At 39.2% G+C, this 21,869-nt stretch overlaps 1 protein-coding gene across 1 annotated transcript in view; it reads left to right on the top strand.

Annotated features, from left to right (window-relative positions):
• Window positions 1–21,869, top strand: part of LOC119900293 (carboxyl-terminal PDZ ligand of neuronal nitric oxide synthase protein-like) — a 180,369-nt gene that overhangs the window by 43,388 nt on the left and 115,112 nt on the right. The window contains exons 3-4 of the mRNA XM_038715101.1: window positions 11,914–12,006; window positions 15,965–16,023. Coding sequence (XP_038571029.1) covers window positions 11,914–12,006; window positions 15,965–16,023 — 152 coding nt within the window. The remainder of the gene's footprint in view (window positions 1–11,913; window positions 12,007–15,964; window positions 16,024–21,869) is intronic.

Raw genomic sequence — 21,869 nt, 5'->3', positions numbered from 1 at the left:
GAAAACTGTAATCTCTCTAACCAATGAGGGCCACTAGCCGCTACAGCTTTTATACAGCAGGGCCCTGAAAATGAAAGTGCGCTGGAAGTGATTTGTCAATACCCCAACTGCCTCTAAATTGAGTTTGTCTCTCTATCCATTTGGAGAAGAGAGGGATTTCTTCTCTGACATGGCTCAATAAGTGAACGAAAAGTAAAGCCTCCGTAACTCATCTCCTCTCTCCTCCTGCTCTTACAGCTGTAGGTGGAGGAAAACTGATAGGGAAAAAGGCAGAAGCTGAGATGGGAGTATGATGGAAAGGCTGAAATGTCCTTAAATGACCATAGTGACTTAACTTTTATCAGTGCTTTTGATCCCTCTGGAATCCATTGTCATATATTATGTTTGCCTGGAAGATGTTACATCTTCAGTTCAGCTTCCCTCAGACACGCAGCGTATTGATTGATTCCACAGGCAATCCACCAGCTGAATAGCACTGCACCCATTGTAACCGAGGTAGTAGACACTCTGGCTCAAGAGATTTCTAATGAAAGAATCTGATATATCATCATCTTACGCTTTAGACAGTAATTCAGACTGGTATTGATTGGGCTGACAGAAATCTCACTAACTCTCGAGTGAGACAGAGAGCTTGTTCTTGATCTGGTTCTTTAGATGTCACGATAAGCATCTGTTGTCTTTGAAGCTTAGCTATCTCTATGAATGAATTCATCCAACATGGGTACAGATGCGTGACCTCAGAGGGAACGGATGGAGAGAAAGTAAAGAGATTGGTCAGGCGGGAGGCAGAGATGGGGAGACCGTGACAACGTGTCAGAGGAGAAAGTCCTTAACTATGCATTAACGCTGTGACAGTCGACAGGAAGATAGATTTCTCCTGTTAGGACACAAATGGAAACTGTGCCAACAGTATTGGAAAGTCTCATTTATCAAGCCTGAAGACTAAACTTCTGAGGTTTTACACTGGAGACTGTCCAGATGTTGACATGTCTTCTTAAATGGATGTTGCCCTTTATGTATTAGAGATGCATGTTGGACCAAAGTAGATTCTCTACTTGGCAAAGGGACAACAGTTTACTGCTAGTCTATATGGGGTTTCTTTGTGCCACACAGGGAACAGGTGTTGTTGTTGTAGAGTACAGCACCTAACAACACCTACAAACTACCAGTCAGACTCGTAACTGGTGGAATTGGCTTGGAGGAGCCCCCAGCAACAGCTCCATGCTCACGTTTAATCAGCTGTTGGTATCTAATTATCAAAGGCAAATGCATTTGTGCTTTTGATTGTCCTACTGCTTCCTGCAACTGAATAAAATGTAAACTTTGTTGCCAAAAGTATATGGACAATGGAAATGGAATGGAAGTGTGTGGAGAACCCAATAATAGAACATTTCAATCCTAAACCGTGGGCATTAGTCTGTTGAAATAACAGCCTCCACTGTTCTGCAAAGGCTTTCCACCAGATGTTGGACTGAGGCTTCAGAAATCTTCTTTAATTCAGTCACAAAAGCCATTTTGTCCTTTCATAGCTCTTTGTATGGAAGGTCATGCTCAAAATACTTTTTTTTACATGACTGGAATGTGATTTTAATTTGTTTTTCCTGAGAAGTTTTGTACCAATATTGCTTTTCTTGTTAGACTCTAAACATACAGGCCTATTTGTACTTTAGTGTGTGTGTGTGTGTGTGTGTGTGTGTGTGTGTGTGGTGTTACTGCACATACCAACCATAGACTGTGTAAAATGATCCCAGCATATATTTTTTGATTCAAAGACACCGCGGCATCGCTGTGATTGATGAAACATGATGGACCCTGTAGCGTCTGAAACACAAATGGTTTTGGAAAATGAAATGCCTTTTCATAAACAACATTGCTTGAGATTGAATCAGCCACCCGTCTGTGGAGAAAAGGAAGGGGGGGGGGGGGGCACGGGGTGATGTGAATAGAAACTATAGAGGGGGGGGGGGGGGGGGGGGGGGGCGTGTGGAGCAAGTTAGTGTAAATGAAATCAAAATTATGACAAAGCCTGAGAGAGTAACACACAAGGGGCCTGATGCTCAATCAATATGGCCATTGGAATGGGAGTAAAAAATGAATGATTGGTAAGGGAGTAGAAGTGAACACACACAGATCCACTAGAATGACCAGCAGTAAAAGAATATGATTAAAATGGATGGTTAAAAAGAAAAAAAAAAGACCTCACTCTGTGTTGATGCATAGGAGAGTGAAAATGATGAAAGCTTTGTGGTTGGCAAGAAAGAGAGACAGACATATGTGGTGGTGTAAGAAGCCGATAACGGTGGTGTCTCTGGTGAATTGACTTGTGAACTGTCTAATCAGAAGCTCTTCACAGATGAGTGGCTATACATCTCTGGCTGTTGGTTTGATTCTGTAGTAGAAAAAAACCTGTAATCGCATTGAACTGAAGTTGAATTGTGCAAGCTCACCCATATCTTAGTGCAGATGTGAGGGTCATGACACGTAATGCAAGTGGGAGCATTTTTTAGATAAATTTTCTGTCTTGGAAATACGTTATTTGTAGAGCTGCCACTTTTATTAGACATTTGAATGATCCTTAGAATGTGAGAAAAAAGTAAATATTAGATCTGTAGAGATTTGAAAGATCTGCCTATAATTACAACGCCAAAGCATCTGAAAAGAAATCGCACTAAGATTCTACAGATGACAAAATTGTTTCCTGACTCTGGAAAATCATATTGTCATTGTGACCCGTGACAACAAACACAAGAAGTCACCTTTTAGTGAGAAATCGGATACATGACAATTTTACAACACAGAATTATGTTATGTGCGCTGTGTTTAAATTAATTTGACAGAAAGTGAACCTTCCTCCATTGTTTGCAATGTAAACATGTCTTGCCGCCAAGGTATGCTGCAGTGGCAAACAGAGGGAGGCGGCTGCCATTCTTTTGAATGCCCACAGCTGTTTGTCACTGCTGTCTGAGTTGATGATGGCTGAGCTCTTTTCAACTCGCCACTGCGCTGTGTGACTGTGACAACCACAGACACAGAGGAAAGCAATACATGAGCTAATGTTGCTGGTATCTGAGTTTCCTGACTTGCTCACCAGCAGTGAACACATATCAACCAACAAAAACTGTTTTGGAACAACATTCTTTAAAGTTTGATTATGCGGTCCTGATGATGAGATCAGAGTAGGTAGATATTGAATGTTGTTGACAGCCTTATGCTACCTATGCCCTATGTCCTGTTTGCTTTTTGTTCTCTCCTGTGGTTATGATTAAAATTTACATTTTTATCATTACATTTGCAAGAGGAAGAATAGAACTTGCCCAAGTCAATTTTTACGTGTACCCTATACAAATTTTAGGGCTGGGCAATATGGCCAACAATACAATATTTCACATCATTCAATATAGATAATTATCACAATAAATGTTTAAAGGCTGATAATTGCTACTGAGGGAAAGTTTAAGAAACCACATGGCTTATTGTAATCACCGAATCTGAGGTAGAACATTCAAAACAATTTATGATAAAATCTTTTTCCACAATGTGCATTAGTAAAAGTAAGTAAAAAAACAAAGTTTCAGTCCCTTTTCCTCAACAAAATAAATATCTTCACAGAAAAATTAAGTGCTAATTTGTTTATGATTCAATTTAATTTACATTTTTTGAATATTTGTTATATTGTTTTTGAGGAAACTTATTTTGTGATAATTATTATTGTTTTATTGCCTAGCCCTAACAAATTAATTTCTTTATTAGCAGTTATCAAATAACAACAAGACTATTGCATATAGACTTGCATATCGACAATGGTATGAGAATCCCACTTCTTCTCCACACAGATGGACTTGTTAACTGTGAGTGAGTGATACATTTAAATGTTATTTTTAAACTGAACATTATCTCACTTGAAACAAATGTAAAGTGTCAATGTCAAAATACTGAGTAGTCAGTATCAGGCCTTCCTCCTGTCCTCCTCCTCTGTAGGCTGTGATTCACTGCCTGCAGGCTCTGCTGGTAGAGAGAGATGCATCTGGTTTGTCTCAGCCTGCAGCTAAGTTTTTTTTTTTTTTTTTTTCAGCAGACTTTAAGGTGCGTAGCAAACTAAGAAAATCAGTTAGCATAAAGACAGACAGCTTTTGATTTGGCTTGTTTGTAATAATTTGCTATTAGCGGAGCTAGCACGCTGTTCTTGTGTGAAACAGAGGATGAAAGTGGGCAGAGCAGATTAAAATATGCTTTCTACATGTTGACATTTTTATATGCTTTCTGAACAGGTGTATTCATAAAGTATTGTCTTTTTACTCATGGTTATTGCACAACGAGCATAGTTGTTGTCAACTCCAATGCTGTGGGTTTGTGGATATGTGTGGAGGAATATACGTTTAATTCTTTTTTCACCACTTGAGGTGCAAGATTTACTTGCCCGATGTGGCATTTTACTTGCCCCGGGCAATTAGGCAGTCCTTATTGTTGAGTTCTGGGTTAACTAATAAATGTCTGTTTATTCTGTGGCAGTGCCTTTTGTATGAGTCTGATGGTACCTGATCCAAACCTGACAGGACCCATAACTATGAACACGCCAGTTTCCTAATAAACAGATCATTCTTGGTGACAGCTCAGGTCTCATTTTTATTTTTACGATTAATATTTTTTCTTTTCATAAAAGTGTCCTTTTTCCTGCTTTGCGTACTGCTTCAGCACAGAGGACTTGTTGGAAACATAAAGAATAAATAAAAAGAAACAGACGTTTGACAAGAAGTCTTGTATCAAAGTTGTAGTGAAATGGGGGGTAAAGCTGAACTAAAGAAGACACTTCCCCTCACAGCAGGAGTGCTCTAGTTTCTTCCTGTGCAGAAGAACACAGATACTGAGCCTTTTATATTGAAGCTGTGGAGGCCCAACTTGTCTAACAGCTCTGATTGTTGGTTTTCTTCTTTGTCTGGCAGTCCCTCTGGCAGTCCCTCTGGCTCCTCCCTTGAGGAATTGTTAGGAAGACATATAGTCTGCTTCCTCTTTCTGGGTGATTTAACTTCGCTCTGATTGGTTCATGGTTCTCAGGTGTATCTACAGTCAGTCCAAGTGCTCAATGATTCCAGTAATCTTTTGATGTATGCCAGTTTGACTCCTACTCTTGAGTTTCTGACAACAAAAATAGTAAAACAGAGTTACAAAAAAGTGTAGATAGGAAAGGTAGACAGATGAAATTTATAGCTAGAGAAGATCTGATATCGTTTGAGTTTGACCTTGTGTAAGGTATGGGCGCTAATTTGCAGTAGTTAGCAGCAGCCTTTGACTGAACTTGAACATTTTAAAGACTTGAACGTTTTACAGGTACAGGTCAGGCCAAGAAGTAAATCCCAGATCATTGCACACCTCTGAACTGTAATGTTGTTACATTCTAGGGGTGAGTCCAAGGGCAAAGTAAAGGTGATTTGACAGTTGAGAGGTTAAGCTAGCATTAAACGCTGTAGTTTTCATTTGGATTAAAAAGAAATATTAGAAAAGTAATGTTCAGTAAAGGATGTACTTCAGTCATAGACATTATACCCCTTTGTAATGCTGTAAGCCATATGGGATATGTCATAAGTTTGTAACACATCATTAGTTCTTTCCAAGATGTACATCTAATGTTGTAAAATGACATAACCTACTATTGGGAGACCAGCGACTTTAAAATGAACTGGTTAGATAATTGATTTGGAGTGCAGTTTGACTTCAAATTGCACTCCAAAGAAATCATCTAGAGGGAAGAGGGAAAAACATATCTTTCAGTGAAGTCAGTAACAAGTATGAGCAGTGACTTCAGGTGCTCTGTGAAGGTTAAAACCGCACACATTTCAGTTCATCAAGCACCTAATGACAACACGACAGTTTGCACATTTAAGAGACCTTGACTTTCAGTCTGTGTAATTATGAGCTTAATGATCTGAGCTGTTAATTAAACTTCATATTCTCAATTTATCATTGCTTCTCCCTCCCTTATCTCTCTTTCTCTGCCTTTGTCTCCTTTTCTCTCCGCTTCTCCTCTCTATTATTCTTTACAGCCCCCCCTTCATCCATTTTCTTCTCTCTAGAGTAGACATGTCATTGAGATGGATCTGGCCCCATGATTGGCCAGGGAGAAAACTTGCTGCTCAGAAGGCACTGGTTCGGAACAAACTGGCATGTGGCAAAATGGAACAGATAGGGCAGAGGGGCTGGCTGACTTAGCGGAGCTGGACACCATGAGATGGACAAGGAGTTTGACAACAACAACAACACGATAATCATGTCAGAAGGCCTTTGTCAATGAGCTAAATAGATACCTTGTTTAATAGCAGACCAGCAAACCTCAGCAAACATTCTCCGCTGCCCTGCTGAGCTCCCTGAACACTCACATTGACTGCCGTTAGTTGACCACATGGTGTACTCTGTGTTTGTGTATTTGTCTGCGTGGTTATTTGAATCTTTTATTTTGCTCCCTGTATATTCAGCCTCCCTCAATGCGTGGCGGTCATCTACAGAAATTCATGCTTTTATTGTGCCCTCCTGGCTCCCAGCTGATATTTCTGTGAGTGAAAATAGCACCACTGGCTGAGGACGCTATTGTGTCGGTGTGTTGGCGTCTTTGTTGCCAAAATGATGGATTATACTGGAAACAGGAGGAAAGGACCTTTAGGAAATAACGACCCGTTTATCAGGAAAGAGTGGCCGCAAATGTTTGACTGACTTATTTGCATGATGGATGAGCTTATTCTTGGACTTAAGTATTCATTTCATTTCAGTTTGTTTACATGAACGCTAATATCCTGCCACTGCTCGGCATACCTTATTGGTTCACCTCCAAACTGCTGCATCCTGTTTACTGTAAACCAGAGCATCCAAATTCAGAAAAAAATACATGTTCACACAAGACCAGTTTTACGTGGGACGTCCTGTCATTTGTGGTTTACTGTGTGTTGTTATTTATATACAAATTTCTCTCTCTCTCTCTCTCTCTCTCTCTCTCTCTCTCTCTCTCTCTCTCTCTCTCTCTCTCTCTCTCTCTCTCTCTCTCTCTCTTTCTATATATATCCCTGACTAACGATTCACATAGTCGAATCACAATTGTCAATCTTGCCCATAGCCTCTATTCGTTAGTCACTGTAACTTACACTGTACATTTAACGTTACAGATAAACTGAGGCTTATTGTTGATCATTTCCTCTCTGCTCTGCTCGCCTGCCATTCACCGGTCTTGTGCTGAGTTTTGCCGACAAATATATGCACGCCTCTTTGCCACATCATAGATTTCAGGGCAACGCACACGTGCACGCTACGCCTACACATGCATACTGACCCTCCTTCTTTAAGGGTAATTTTGAATTTATTCACGCACTTTTAAAACATTTATTAAAAGCTTTTCATATGTGTATTAACAGCATTTTATTTTGAAAATTATATTGTAATAGGTTGTATATTAACTTATTGGGAGAAAACTGGTAGTTCTATGTAAAATCAGATGTTGAGCACTCCCATATTGCCAAAATGGCGTGATCCTCGTTTTTCTGTGAGGCTTCGACTCTGAGATTGACAGTTGTTTCAAGCTCCGCCCATCGAAGCATCGAACCTTTGACTATGCGGGGTCAGCCCTAATATATACGTATATCTGTAAAAATGCAATAATGATAATTTAGCACAGCTCAATGTGATATCTTTGAATTGTTAGTATAGCAGCAAAAAGCTCTAACCTCCTGTAAAAAACTATCCAATAAAAAATATATGTAACAGAGAAAAGCAAATCCAGGTCTGAGATTTTTGTATTCTTTGTTTTTAGTCATTCATCAAAAAACAATCCTGATACCTAAGCTGCTGATTCACTTCAAGATCTACTTGAAATAGTACACTTCAATAAAAAGTAGATCTCAATAAAGAAGAAATATGACTTTATGATCTTGAATAAAAAGAAAGGAAGCTCAAATCACAGAATACTGTTTTTATTACGATCCGGTTTGTCATCTTAACAGCTGGTGTTCAGGAACAGACACACACACAGGTCTAAACCGCCATCGTCTTACCTACAGATTTCACCTCTGTTGGGCCTTTTTGTTATTGTAAAGAAAGGCAGAAAGTTGAGTGTGTTCTGAAACTGTTCATGATCTACCACAGATTTGGAGTTGTTTAAGTGTAAACAAAATGGACTTAGGTTTTATTTATTTTTAACGCCCAACATTTTTATCCAAATAAAGGACGAGCCATGTGCAGAGTCCTTCAGCTGTGTGACTCAGCATCTGTGCTTTTTGTCTTCCCTTTGTGTCAGAAAGTATTGAGGCTGCAGTTGAAAGGATGAATTTAATAACATTTTAGGTGCAGATTCAGGAGGCTCATCCAGCAGAGACATTAGGGATTGTCCTAAATGACCCAAACTGTGTTGTGAGCTGTTATCTGTACTCATTAAAACACCCTCATCACCTCGTCTGGTGTAGAGGTGCTGCATTTGGGGAAAAGTCAGACAGCCAGTTGTATAAAATGAATGCCTGTGAGATTCCTCAGGTGCAGCAATTTCTGTAGTACAAGTATTTCAATTACATGAATTCATATTTTTATATTATACAGATAGATGCAGCGGGGATATAATGAATCATATCACTGTTTTATCTTGGAATGGGAGCTGAAAGCACTAGGGGTAGTGAGCTGTGTGGTAGATGCGTATACAATGATGGGGCTGTATCAGACAGGAATAGACAGGCTTATTAGAGTTAAGTGCTTTCTGCCATATTATGCTGCGTACACTTAGCCAGTCAAACCCTGCATGAAATCTCCTAAACTGCCACTGTAATCATCTCCGTGGAGGTCAATCATGCAATCCATCAGGCTTACCAGCGTTTAAATCTTGCATGTGTAGCACAGTCAACATTACAGCAGATTTCAACACACCCATTAAACAACCCATAAAACTCTGACACATAAACATTCAGGCACTTTGAGACTTGAGAATAATGGTGGAAGTGCTTCAGCTTTCTCTACAGTTCTGTATGAAAATATATTTCAAGAACTGGTGTGTGTGTGTATGTGTGTGCGTTTCCTGTTTTTTGTTGAAGGTATCGGTTTTTAAGTACAGTGGTTAGAATATGCACTCCTTTTGTAGCAAGAAACTTTTATTCCCCGTTGATTGAGCTAAAGGTAAAATGTGGAGTTTTCCTTGTAAAAAAAAAAAACTTATTAAAAAGTTGGGAAGACTAAATCTTATCAACTTTGTAATAAGTTTTTCATTCAGGGTTTCTTACCGAATTCATTAAATTTTAGGTCACTTCACCCGTTCTGTCTGATGTCATCTTAATGTTGACTAATTTCTTGTTGAATTATTTTATATTGTTTTATTATTTTATTGTTACAGCAATTATTATACTGTATATGGTGGAAGATGCAGTAGCATTTTAGTTACTATGACAGCTTAATATTTTTCAGCACCATGGAATATATAGGCCAATTTAGGAGTTGTTATCTCTGAAAGGGGATTTAGAAAAACCTGGGCTGCTGCTTCATCCATCCTTGTCACATCCTCTTTATGTAGGAAAATTATGTCCCCATTCCTAATCCCGCCCACAAAGCTCTGATTAGTTGATTGTTTCTTCAGTTCTGGGAAATATGAAATTTTATTCAAAAATAATGAATAAAATCAATGAGCACAACAGCAGACCTTTGTGACTCCTTGAACAAACCGGAGATGTTTGGAAACATTGGCTTCAATACGGGGACTGTGTGTGTGTGTGTGTGTGTGTGTGTGTGTGTGTTATGATCTCAAGTTAAAAGCTGTATTGAGCTGTCTTATCATTCACCAGCCTATATGTCCACCTATCTAACGATCATCATATGGAATTGTGTACACCAAACAATTAGTTTACTTATTGCCACTTTAACCTGAGCTTTGTGCTCTCAGTTTTGTTAATGTTAATATATTACCACTACTACTACTACTACTACTAATAATAATAATAAGGTCGTAGGACTGATAAACAGAAGATATTAAAGGTTGACATTAGCTATACAAACAAAAGGGTTAAGGATCCTCTTTCTTTCTCTTTATCACATTGTTACTCTCTCACAGTCTCAACTGAAGAACAGCACTTTTTAATGCTGTTATAAACCTATGGAGAGTGTGTTACTTCACTTCTTTAATGTGAACTGGAGTCTTAAAATCCTTTTTTACAAGGGGAAAACTGGATCCATATTAAGCAAGTCCAGAATGGCACTTGTGATCTACTGACGGGTACAACGCAGGGATATTGACAAATTGACAGGAAGTGCCAGCAAGCAGTTGGTAAAACATGACAGATAAACTTCAAAAAAGCATCTACACTACATTCAGATTTTATTTAGAGGCAACTGAATCCAAACATGGCAAGTGATGAACACAATCAGACCTTTTCTTTATGTCAGTGTTATATCACACTGCAGCTATTGTGATACCAGTGCTGCCAGAATACCTGCAGATGCATTAGTCATCTAAATGTTCTTTTAGTGTTTGCTGGAGGTGGTGAAGTAAATAAACTTGTCAGTTTGTTTGAACAAAGTATTGTCTTATTGCTGTTGCAATCTGTCTTAAGTTTCCATTTCTCACATCCTTGCACTGAGCACATTTCCCACAAGCATCAATACCTGGAACCACAATTTAATTTGAGCAAAAAAGGTGAATCTTGCAACAGCTTAGGGTGGATGGTTCTATGACTTAGGATCACAACCCAGATGCTTTTCTGCATGTAATTGTTAGCTAGTTCAGCACTGCTGAACATCCATTTCAGAACCGGAATAATGCGTCACCTGGCAAGACACACAAACTAGCCAACTCAACAATAGACACACAGACGGTACTTGGAGCTAACGTCTCACCAGGCTGTCTTGACAGGTGGTTCTGAATGACTCAATTACATCCCACTAATTCAGAATATCGTCAACATGCAGAGGACTGTGGGAGAGGGATGTAGGTAGTCACCTGGTTACATGTATGAAGATGAACACCGGAGTCCTGCAATTACATAAAAACAACTTGATCAACTTTTTACACCTGCTTTGGATTTGATATGCAAACAATATGTTTCCATACTGTTTGGCTGTGGTGGCCTCCTGCTGTGCTGACAGTGCTCACAGCTCCATCAGAGGTGGTGGAGACGATTGAAGCTGTCTCAGTCTGTAATTTGGTCTGTAAACTGACAATGAGTGTGGAAATTCTCCTCATCGTTAGTGTGTGAATCATTGAATTGGAGAGGATGGGAATGCCTGCTCTTTTAGTATAATTCTTAGGTGGCAAGGTGTGGAAGAGTAATTCGAATAGTGGACTTCCCCTGCAGTCAACACCAGGATCTGACCACTCCAGTCACAATTTCTAAACTGTTGGCCACGACGCAGCTTCACTACAACACTCGGTCTGGGTTAAGTGCCTCGCTCAAATGAATTTTATGGTCATTCAATTTTTCCTGCAGATTTTAAATGATACTGGATATTGAACCTCAATATGTTTTGGAGACTGACTAAATTGCGTTGTATCAGTGATTGTAGTACTGAAAGCTGGCACGTAATGCTTGGCATTAAGTCTAAAACATCTAGTTTGGCGGTCATAGCAAAAAAATGCTGTGTTCATTGAACCCACAAATGAATATTAACCAGATCCAGAATGCAGTGTATACAAAGCTATTACAGTGAGAAATCATTATTTTATCATATTAAACAACCATTCTAGTTTCTTTGTTCAGCACGACCCCCACGTAACAGTGAAAAAAAGTGTGTAACTGAACATTTCATTTCGTCATATTCTGAGGCTGTCCTTTGGCTGAAAAACTTTTTTTCTGCCTCCAGACATCAAATGGACTGACCCATCTTCAGATATTCGAGAGGCTGTGGCAATGTCAGTCTAGCGTCATCCCCCAAAGTATTAATATCTCTCTGTCTGTGTTCTCTCTGCAGTATGAGTTCAAGGTGAAAAACATCAAGAAGAAAAAAGTCAACATCGTGGTGTCTGTAGACGGCGTGAAAGTCAACTTGAGGAAGAAGAAAAAAGTGAGTGACCTTTTTATTTTTTATTTTTTTATTTTTTTATTGGAATCTTCTCCAAATCAAAAGCAACTGATAGATTAGGATCCCAGCAGGGGTATGCTGCCATGAAGAAGAAAATCTGAATCATTTTGATTTGCTCTCTTTTTCATCTTAACAACGTATCGACGTTTATCGTAACGACATGCTGACGTCATCTGATTCAACAAGCTGATTTGGTATTATGAGGAGAAACATTTCTTTTTAAAACAAGTGGTCTGAGTGACTAGTTATACGTCATAACTATATGAAAAATATAATCTAACAATCTCTTTCATGATGAGAAACTGTGCTCATTATTTTTCTATATGGAGGTGGCAATCTGCTGCTGGCACATTAAGCTGATAAGGCTGCGTGTGTTTGATGAGATGAAGCCACTGTAGTCTAGTGAACAGTGCGTGGATTCTACTTTATCTGGCCTGTCCCTGCCATGTAGCTCTTTAGGTGCCCTCAGATACCAGGCTGATTAGTGAGAGGGCTTTCAGTTTCTATTTGCTGACAGTTTCTATTTGCTGACACTATGATACTGGACTTCTTATAGAATTACTACTTTTTGGACATGTAGGCCAAAAATATGGTGTTTATTACCATCAGCCAACCAATCACACGAGTGTAAGAATAAAATATGTGATGGGTTAAAGAATCAGACCAGATCCATTTTCTGTATCCTGCATGTGGCAGGAGGTGGTGATCAATCCTTGTCTTAATTAGAAGAGACAGACAGGTAAGAATGGAGACATTGCAAGGGAGGACAAAGGGCCTGAGAAGAATCGAAAATTTGGGGGAGGATGAAGAATATTATTATTTATTTATTTTTGTCCTAAGTGGGCAATTTGTGCTGCGGCAAGAATAAAAACACAACACAAAACATAAGAAACATACAAAATGGCCTAGAAACATAGAGCAGTTGGCCTGAACATGTGCACAGGATGGTTTATACCAGTGCACAGAGAGTCATTTAAGGTCCTCTGGAGCAGACTACCATAGAAGAAACCTGAAGGAACTGGAGGAGGTTGTACTGAGACTGGAGACAATTGGATCTGTGTTTGCAGGTGAGGCTGACAGCTCTAATCCACAGAAACAGACTTGAGTCGACTTCACTCGCTGACAATCCCAGAGTCTGACAGGTGGAAAACCAATGTAAAGGTATAAAGGGAACTTAATTTAGTGCCGTCTATTCTCCTCACCTGCATTCAGATTTTAATCTCAATTTATTAACCCAGACTGAAAACCATTCACAGTTTTTTAAGGTTCCCGGAGTGACTGCCAGCTTTCATCTTGTGTTTAAACTACTGCTCTATTCAGACAGATTATTGTCTGACAGATTATTATTAAGGCCAGAGACACTGATTGAATTGATAGGGAGACTAGGTAAATCAAAAATCTGATTGGCATGGTCAGAATTTCTAATCTGATTTTCTTTTTTTTTCTCCATCAACTCAGAAGTCAGATTTCCCTGGTTTCTTCTAAATTAATAGATTTCTGATGACTTGTTGATCTTTTAGAGTGCGTGGAGCTGAGATGCAGACAGTCATCTCTCTAAAAAAACATATATCAAATTTTTATAAGCATCTACTAGAATATGCAATTTCAGTTTCAATAATGGCATCTGTTGAAAGCGGGGGCGGAGCTACACTCTCAGCACGTTGGGGGCCGAGCTTCATCACGGGGCCCACCTGCAACAAAGTCATTTATACCAAGTTTACATGACCCCGGACTCATTCTGAAAGTCCACTGAGTCCGTCTGCGTCGCAGCCGCTCTAGTCAGTGCTGGTGCTCACACCAGAAGTGTCTCCGCTCCTCTCTGGAGAGAATAAAGAAACAAGAAAAAATTTAACAACGTAGCCAACTTAATCATAGCAGAAGCACAAAAAGCAAGCGCATATCACCAAATCAACAAACTCTAAACATGTCCGCAAAATCAGGCTGGCAAAACGCTCTTATTCTGAAATGTGAGAATTCCCATGATGCATGGCGGTGAAGAAAGTTGTGTTTAAAAATAGCTAATATGTCTCATATTTGAAATACAAAATTTACTTTGTGAATTATGTTTTTTTTGAACGTGTCTGCTTATAATATGTTTTTTGTTGGTAATTGTCATTCTTGTGGTGGTTTACTATCGAAACCAGGAGTGAAGTGCCTGTTTCATTTGATAAGAACGGCTGCAATAATCTGGTGTATGGTGGTGGTTGCCTGCATGCAGTTCTCTTTTGCGGTTGTGTCTACAAGCAACTTACAACACATTCGCATCCCACATAGCGGGGACCCTACCTAGGCAAGATCCTGGGTCGGCCGCCCCCATACACCCACGCTATCTCTGCTTATGATTTGAAAGGCTTATCAAACAGTCATGAAATAAATTACTATACTCAAAAACTCAAAACTCCTAAAACGGCAAATTTGAATATGTAGGATTTCTCTATTGTAGGGATGTAAGCAAGAGAGATGTCTTGACCTTGACTTGTTCTTACATCGCACATATGTTGGTGTCTCATTAGAAGGAGGCTTAATTGAGTTTTCTAAATTGTCCTCTAAAGAGCAGCTTAATAACACCAATGTTCACTTGAGGAAGTGTGTGCGTGTGCGTGTCTCTTTGCATATCCATATGTTTTTGTGTGTGAGCAGTAATGTGTGTGGATGGTGCATAGTTTGGAAAATTTGTGGAATATTACTATGGTCGTATACCATTACCTTATCAGATGTTTTTGTATCAGACCTGGCTGGTAGCTGATGGTATGTGTTACACTCTTAAATCTGATTTCATAGCTGTTTTATAGACTTTTAATGTTGGTGTAGTCAAGGTGGAACCTCTACCTTATCAGAAATGGTTGATATTTGATTACTAATAACTGATGTTAATTAAAAGATCAGTATCAACCATAGACCATACATCAGCAAACTATACTCTCACTCAGCTGTTGATTGGGGAAAATGCTTTATGGAGTGAGATGAAGAGTGTGTACTGTAAAGTGCAGATATAACACGACCGTTTATTGCTACTATTTCAAACCGGCTGATCGTAAATTGGTTTCACATCCCACTGCTGCCAGTGATAGCGATCTCTCTGTATTTGGTTCTGCTTGGTTCAGTACTTTTTGAATTTGATAGTTTTTTCATGTGTGGCTCTGACTAGCTTTTTCACCAGAGCAATGGTGCGTAAGATACGTGGGTTTTGTAGTTTTGGCCATTTGCCAAGTTAAAATAATTAAAACTGAACGTAATTACGTAAACATCCTATGTTGGGAGTTTACGCTGGGGATAGTTAAGGAACCAGATATTCCTCCTGATGGGGTGTTTTTTTATTTATGCCTCTTGAGGTCAGGTAGGCTTTCTACATGTACATTTCAGGTCGGGTCCAAAATTTTGAAGCCATGAAAATCTCTACTTCTAAAAAAATAAACAAACCAAGAGAGAGGAGATGTGATGGAAGTGATATGAATTAACATCTGGTCGATAGAAGGATATTTTGCCTCCACCTGTTTTCTTGTCTTGTTTGGCTCCCTGGTCTGAAAGCTGAAATGTCAAGTGTGACGGTCAGCAATCTTTTTGCATCTCTGAGTACGTCGGAGGCAATAAAGACCGGAGACAGAAGTGATTGAATGACTGAGTCAACAAAGGTCTGTGGAGATATAAATCAATATGAATAATTCCTCATGGGTTGACATTTTAATTGTGACATTAAACTAGAAGGTAGATTTAGTCAAATGGACAGACAGACAAAAAGAGAAAAGTAAAAATATAAATAAATTTCTAAAAGATGGAGATGTTATAATTAAATATACATCAATAGATGCAGTTTACTGATTATGATACAAGGGACAGAAATTTATTTATATATTATTTTTAGTTGAATTAACTGTCCAATTAAGGTGTCTCCCTTCCTACAGACCTTAGCTTTATGTACTGTTTTTGTTTATTTCCACAGAAGAAGGAGTGGACGTGGGATGAGAGCAAGATGATGGTGATGCAGGATCCTATTTACAGGTAAGCTGGCCACAAGCTTTCATTTCTACATAACTTTTCCTTTCTGGAGCTCAAGATGAAATGCTAATTTACTTTGTTTTTATTCTTATTGTAATGACTTCCATCCATGAGGCTCATTCCAGACAAATTTTAATACAAACTTGATTAAGTGCACTGTTGTGGCTCAGGAAATGAGAATCTTTTGTCTCCATCACTGCAAGCGTTGACATTTTGGAGAAAGAAGGATATTGTAACTCATCAACTTTTACTGACTCCAAAAGAGCAGCACAAAGGGTTTGGAAAAATAAATGAGTTATTAGGAAGTGTTAGTGCATAAACATGGTATATTTAGAGTAGAGGACCACTGATAACAAGTAATACTGAAATGGGACAGCAAAAAGAGGGAAGTCACAGATGGGTTTTTGACTATGGCTGAACAATACAATGCATTTTAATAATGCATGTAATACAAGTTAATATATTTTTACATAATAAAAACAAGCCCTGAAATGTAATCATCATAATATTGACATTAGCGATGTCACAATTAGCAGTCAATACCAATACGGGTTCAAATTCCACGATTCTCAAGACACAATTCGATAACAATTTGGTTTCTAAAAAAACAAAAAACAAACAAAATCCCATGACCAACTTCAACATACACTCTCTTAATAAAAATATTTGAACATTACAAAAACGCTGTGAAAGTTATGAGAGTATGTGCAGGACAGATGAGAGGTGGTTTGATATCAATATATTCATAAATGAGCAAGCTATTGAAATTGCAACTTTGCTTATTAATTATTTTATTAATTAATATTACAAACTCACAGGTGTGGGATGTTTAAGGGTGCTCACTATCTATATTGTCAATGGTTTGAGATTTCTATGTTGCAAAAAAAGTTATTCATGATTGAAATGGATAGTATTGCACTTTTTAGAAGTAAGAGTAACTCTTTGGTGCTTTGGACAGACATTCAGGTGCAACAACCGATATGAAATGTTAAATATAAAACCAAATTCACCCTGGTTTCCATACATGACAGCGGACCTGTACTTGTTGCCATCTTCCATGTGTTAGATGCCTGGTTTTCAGAATTTAGGCAACGATTTGGTACCGAAGTATCTGTTCTCGTGACATCCATAATTGACGCATTATTATTATTATTATTCTTTATCACATCCACTGTTTTTTGTTCAACCATTAAACCACCATAAAAGTTCAGAATTTAACATCTCCCCTCTCTTGAGATGTTAAAATCTGAGAGTTAGTTAACCCAGTATCCCTTTTAACAGGCTAATACTGTTCTCAACCAATGTATCACACTTTTCTACAGAAGTCGTCTGCTTTTGTTTGTAACAACACAGTTCTGTCAAAATCACACAACAACCCGAGTAGTTTCATGGTGGCAGCTTTAACTGAAGCATGTCGTTTTGCTCCAAATGGTTTTGATCAAAGCGCTTTGACCCCACCCTGTCTTATCCTCTGTGGTTGTGGAGGTAGTTAGGTTTGGGTGGGGGCTCTCTGACTGCTCCTTGATGTGCATGTGTGGGGGTGGTGTGAAATCCTCAGTCTCTGGCCATTCTTAGATGAAAACCTGACTGTCTGCTGCTTGAAAGTAGTAAACATTCAGCTTACAATGAAAGCTATCCTGTAATCTTATTGAACAACTTGACTAACTTAGCTGGTGAGCCTGCAGCATTTTCACCTTGCGTACGCATAGCATCCCCTATTTCTTTCTCTTTTGGTAAGTTTCTTCCATTGTTTCATGTTGATCCATTATTAGTGAGATCTTCAGTGACATGCCTACACTCTGTTCCACCTTACAGGTTGTTACCATAACATTTACATTTATTCATTTAGCCATCTGCATCTTTATCCAAAGCAACTTACAATTGCTATATATTTCAGAGGTCGCACACCTCTGGGGTTAAAACAACTAGGGGTTAAGTGTCTTGCTCAGGGACACAATGGTGTCTCACAGTGGATCCGAACCCAGGTCTCTCACACCAAAGGCACGCGTCTTATCCACTGCTCCATCACCACCCACCATAAGAGTCAGTTCATTCAGTCCATTTGCTGCAGGGGAGTATGGGCAATTTTTTGATCTGAAGTCATTTTGTCTGCTGCATAGACATGGGATGCACGCATAAACACACACACACGCAGTCTCTCACACACACACACACACACACACACACACAGTTGCATAATGCTGAGAGGCAGCTGAATTGGTGGCTATGCACCATTAATCTCTCTTTCTCATAGATACACCCACTCTACATGCAGTCTCATAGAAGTTTGGTGAAACCACTGAAACCAAATTATGTTCTATAGAGAAGTAGAAAGAAAGCTGAAGTCTGGTTTTGCCACAGAGACACACAGTTCATATTCTGTAATGAATGAATCATATCCTCTCTTTCTCCCTAGCCTACTCACACACACACACACACACACACACACACACACACACACACACACACACACACACACAGAGGCTCTTACTCTTACTCCCAGGCGGGCACAGCTCAGAAGTGCATCCAGGAGCCCAGTTGGGGCTTTGGGCTTTGGAAATGATTCTGTCAGAAAGATGGATTTTGCCTGCCTGTTTGTGTAAGCATCTTTGAGCTTAGAAATTCTGAAAGATTTTGTTTGGTTGGAGATGCCTTAGCTTGTCCCGCTCATCTGAGACTTATGCACAGTTTTTGATATTACAGTCACAAAGTTTCCCCACAGGAGGTTGGTGGTTGGATGGGGGGTAAAGCAAAGGACCATGGGTGAGCCTCATCGATCAGTCGCTGTCATCTGCTGAGAGACGTCAGCATCTGAAAAGACATCTAGGCTGGTCGAAACTGCCTACTATACTAGTAGTACATGCTGATTTGGTCTAAATGTAGTGTGTAGTATGCAGTATGCAAACAAAAGCAAAATCTGTAATATGCCAAAAATCAATCTCACTGTTTCATACTGCATACTACAAACTGTATGCAGTATACAGTTACATACTGCGGTTGCCAGTAGTATGTGGTATGCGGTTCTGAATACAGCCGTAGTCTTTTCTGTTCAGTGTAGTCACAAGATGATGGCTTAAACAGTAGCCTCGCTTATTAAAGATATGGCCTTTGCTTTGTGAAAAAGCATCTATGCTCTTTTTACCTGAATTTAAAAGTAAAAGTTTTGATGTAAGTGCATTAAGTGGAGGCTAAACAATTCTGATAATCTTAATACTTTTACTTTAATTATCTTAATTTAGTTGAGATTTGGTATTGATAGTCTCAGCCTTTTGAAAAGCACTCACTTCTGTTAGTAGTTTGTGAAGTGTTCAAGTTTTAGCCACAGTTTTGAGCACCTGCAATTGTCTGCCATATTGTAAACATAATACACATGCGCTGACATATGTGTAATCATTGGGGAATCTGTATCATTGAAGACAATAAAAAGGCATGTAATTTAAAGGTTAGGTTTACTCACACTCACATGCCATGCATGTTGAAAGAGTTGTTTGTTGCAGACACTGTTTTTTTGAGCTGCAGCAGGGGAAAATGTCCTGTCAGTCACGTGTGCGTTTCTTAATGGTGCTTTGTTTCTGCAACAAACCTGCTAGACGTGACTGCCAGGACACATCTATTAGCTGCAGCTCAGCCCGTGCAAACAGAACAATTAATACATAGTAAGTATCCTCCTTATAAATTATGGAACTGATTTAAATTCAGATCAGGGTCTCAGTACCCGGTCCTACCAGAAGCAGGTGTTAATTCAGCAGGTGGCCCACCTCTGCTGTGAACAGCTGTGGAAAGCCCTGAGGCATACCAGATGAGAGTAGCAGTCCATCTATTGACCATGTTCTATTATCATTCAGTTTAGCCCTGACTAATTAAATAAAAATAATAATCGGCCACATTCTTACATGAGTACATGTTACATTTCAAATCTATACGTCCAACAGGTCAATTCACAACTGTTGGGACAATACTGGGATATCTATGTCCTTGGCTTCTTTCAAAGTTATCTCACACTGGAAGTTAATTTGTTATCACTATGCAAGGAGTGCAGTTTATATCTCTCTGCTAGAGCATTGCGCATCTGAATTTTATTTGAAAAGTGACTCCATGCAGTGTGTCTAGTTATAAAGGAGAAGAGAGAGATTAGGCTATAAAAGTAAATGTGGGAAAGATTTAGCACGTGAATCAGCCTCATATTGTTAAATTGTAAATTAGAAGGCTTTATTGGCCACTGGATAACCCCATGTGGGAAAACATGGCGTGAATATAACCTTTAGGTGATGTGTGCTCCGTACGCTGAAGTGATACATATTCACATCTAGCTTTTCAAATGCAGGGACTCAAAATACACATCAAAGACCCTCAACTGGGGGTGGGTTTTTCAGATTCACAGAGGCTGGACGCTGTGTGTCTAAATCATTTGGGAGGATTTAGTTGAGCGCTTTGCATTTCTTGTGTGCATTCCTTTTCATCTTCAGCTGCTTTCTAGCTGGAGCTGCTGGCTCACTGCCACTGAGGCTGTCCACCACCTTGTATGTAACATCAGCACTGGCAGGACTGGTATGGCAGCATTACACTTAATCACATTTACACATTTACATGTCCAAGGATACTTGTGGTGATGTTCCACCATATTTCCTAACTGTAAATGTGATGTAACCACTTGACAACAACAAATAAACAAATATATATTATTGTAAGTCGCTAGGGTCTAAAACGTTGTGTTACTCATAAGGATAGATTAACAAAGCATAGATGCACAAACATCAACATATATGCAAGAATACATAAGAAGTGCTTTTCAGAAACATACACACAGACAGACAACATCACACTCATACGTATTCACAAGTGTGCACACACTCTTGAATGATTATAAATACTGTCCTATAAAACAAGCCACATTGACACAAACGAGCAAACTAGAAGACGGTTTACAACTTTTCCCAATCATGTACAGCTCCATGCTGCACTGTAACTATAAAAAAACATTTATACAGTCACCACCACCTTCTTGGACAGTCAAGTCAATTTGTTGTCAGACAAGGCAGAGCTGTGGCTGCTGTAGCTGTACAGGATGTAGCTGTCTGATTCTGAAGAGAAAGGCAGTGTTACTTTATGCAATTCTAGTTCGAATGAATGAAAAGCATGTCTGAAGTGAGCTCTGTTCATTTCACAGCACAGTCTGCAGTTGGCTATGAGAGGTACTGTAAAATACTAATCTTAGAATATTTAAACAAGCTCTCTGCAGTTTAAAACCGATGTTTTGAAAGAAGCCATGTTGGAAATCGGGTCACTGCTGTAATTGCAAGACAGCCCAGAATTTCTGACATGCCAGAAATCCATTAGATCATCCAACAGTCGAATTATTAATTGCTCGGGCATCAGGTGCCGCATCTTTCCTCAAACTGAGCTTAAAATGAAAGAAAATCTGGTGAGTTTTTGGCCTGATTTGAAACCTACTTGGCCGTGGCCAATTTGCCAATTTCAGTCAAATAATAGAAATAAAAGGACAACTGAACTAAAATCAAGCAAAATTGCTCCCATCAAAATAGATTTCATGAAGAAATTTCAAAGATGATACTGATGAAGAGAACTGTGGTGGCTCTCGCAGTCACTTCACTAGTGTGTTCCTCTTCCAAAAGTGACAAACACTCCCTGTGAGGGGCTGATGACGACCAGTAAGTAAAGCGCTCTTTTTTTGAGACGAGTAGGCTTCTCTATTGTTTATTGGATACAATCTTAATTGAGTGACTTTGTCATAATGTTGGTCCATTGTCTGATTTGTGCCTACACTGTACTCCAGCGCCGATGAGTGTGATTCACAGCTGCTTTCAGCTGTCAGGACGTCAGCTACTGTA

The sequence above is a fragment of the Micropterus salmoides genome, unplaced genomic scaffold, assembly GCF_014851395.1.
Source record: "Micropterus salmoides isolate LMB-PRFRI ecotype aquatic unplaced genomic scaffold, ASM1485139v1 Ms_hic_scaffold_13, whole genome shotgun sequence".
NCBI classification, from domain to species: Eukaryota; Metazoa; Chordata; class Actinopteri; order Centrarchiformes; family Centrarchidae; genus Micropterus; species Micropterus salmoides.
Note: the sequence above shows the minus strand (reverse complement) of the source record. Positions and strands in the feature narration are given on the sequence as shown.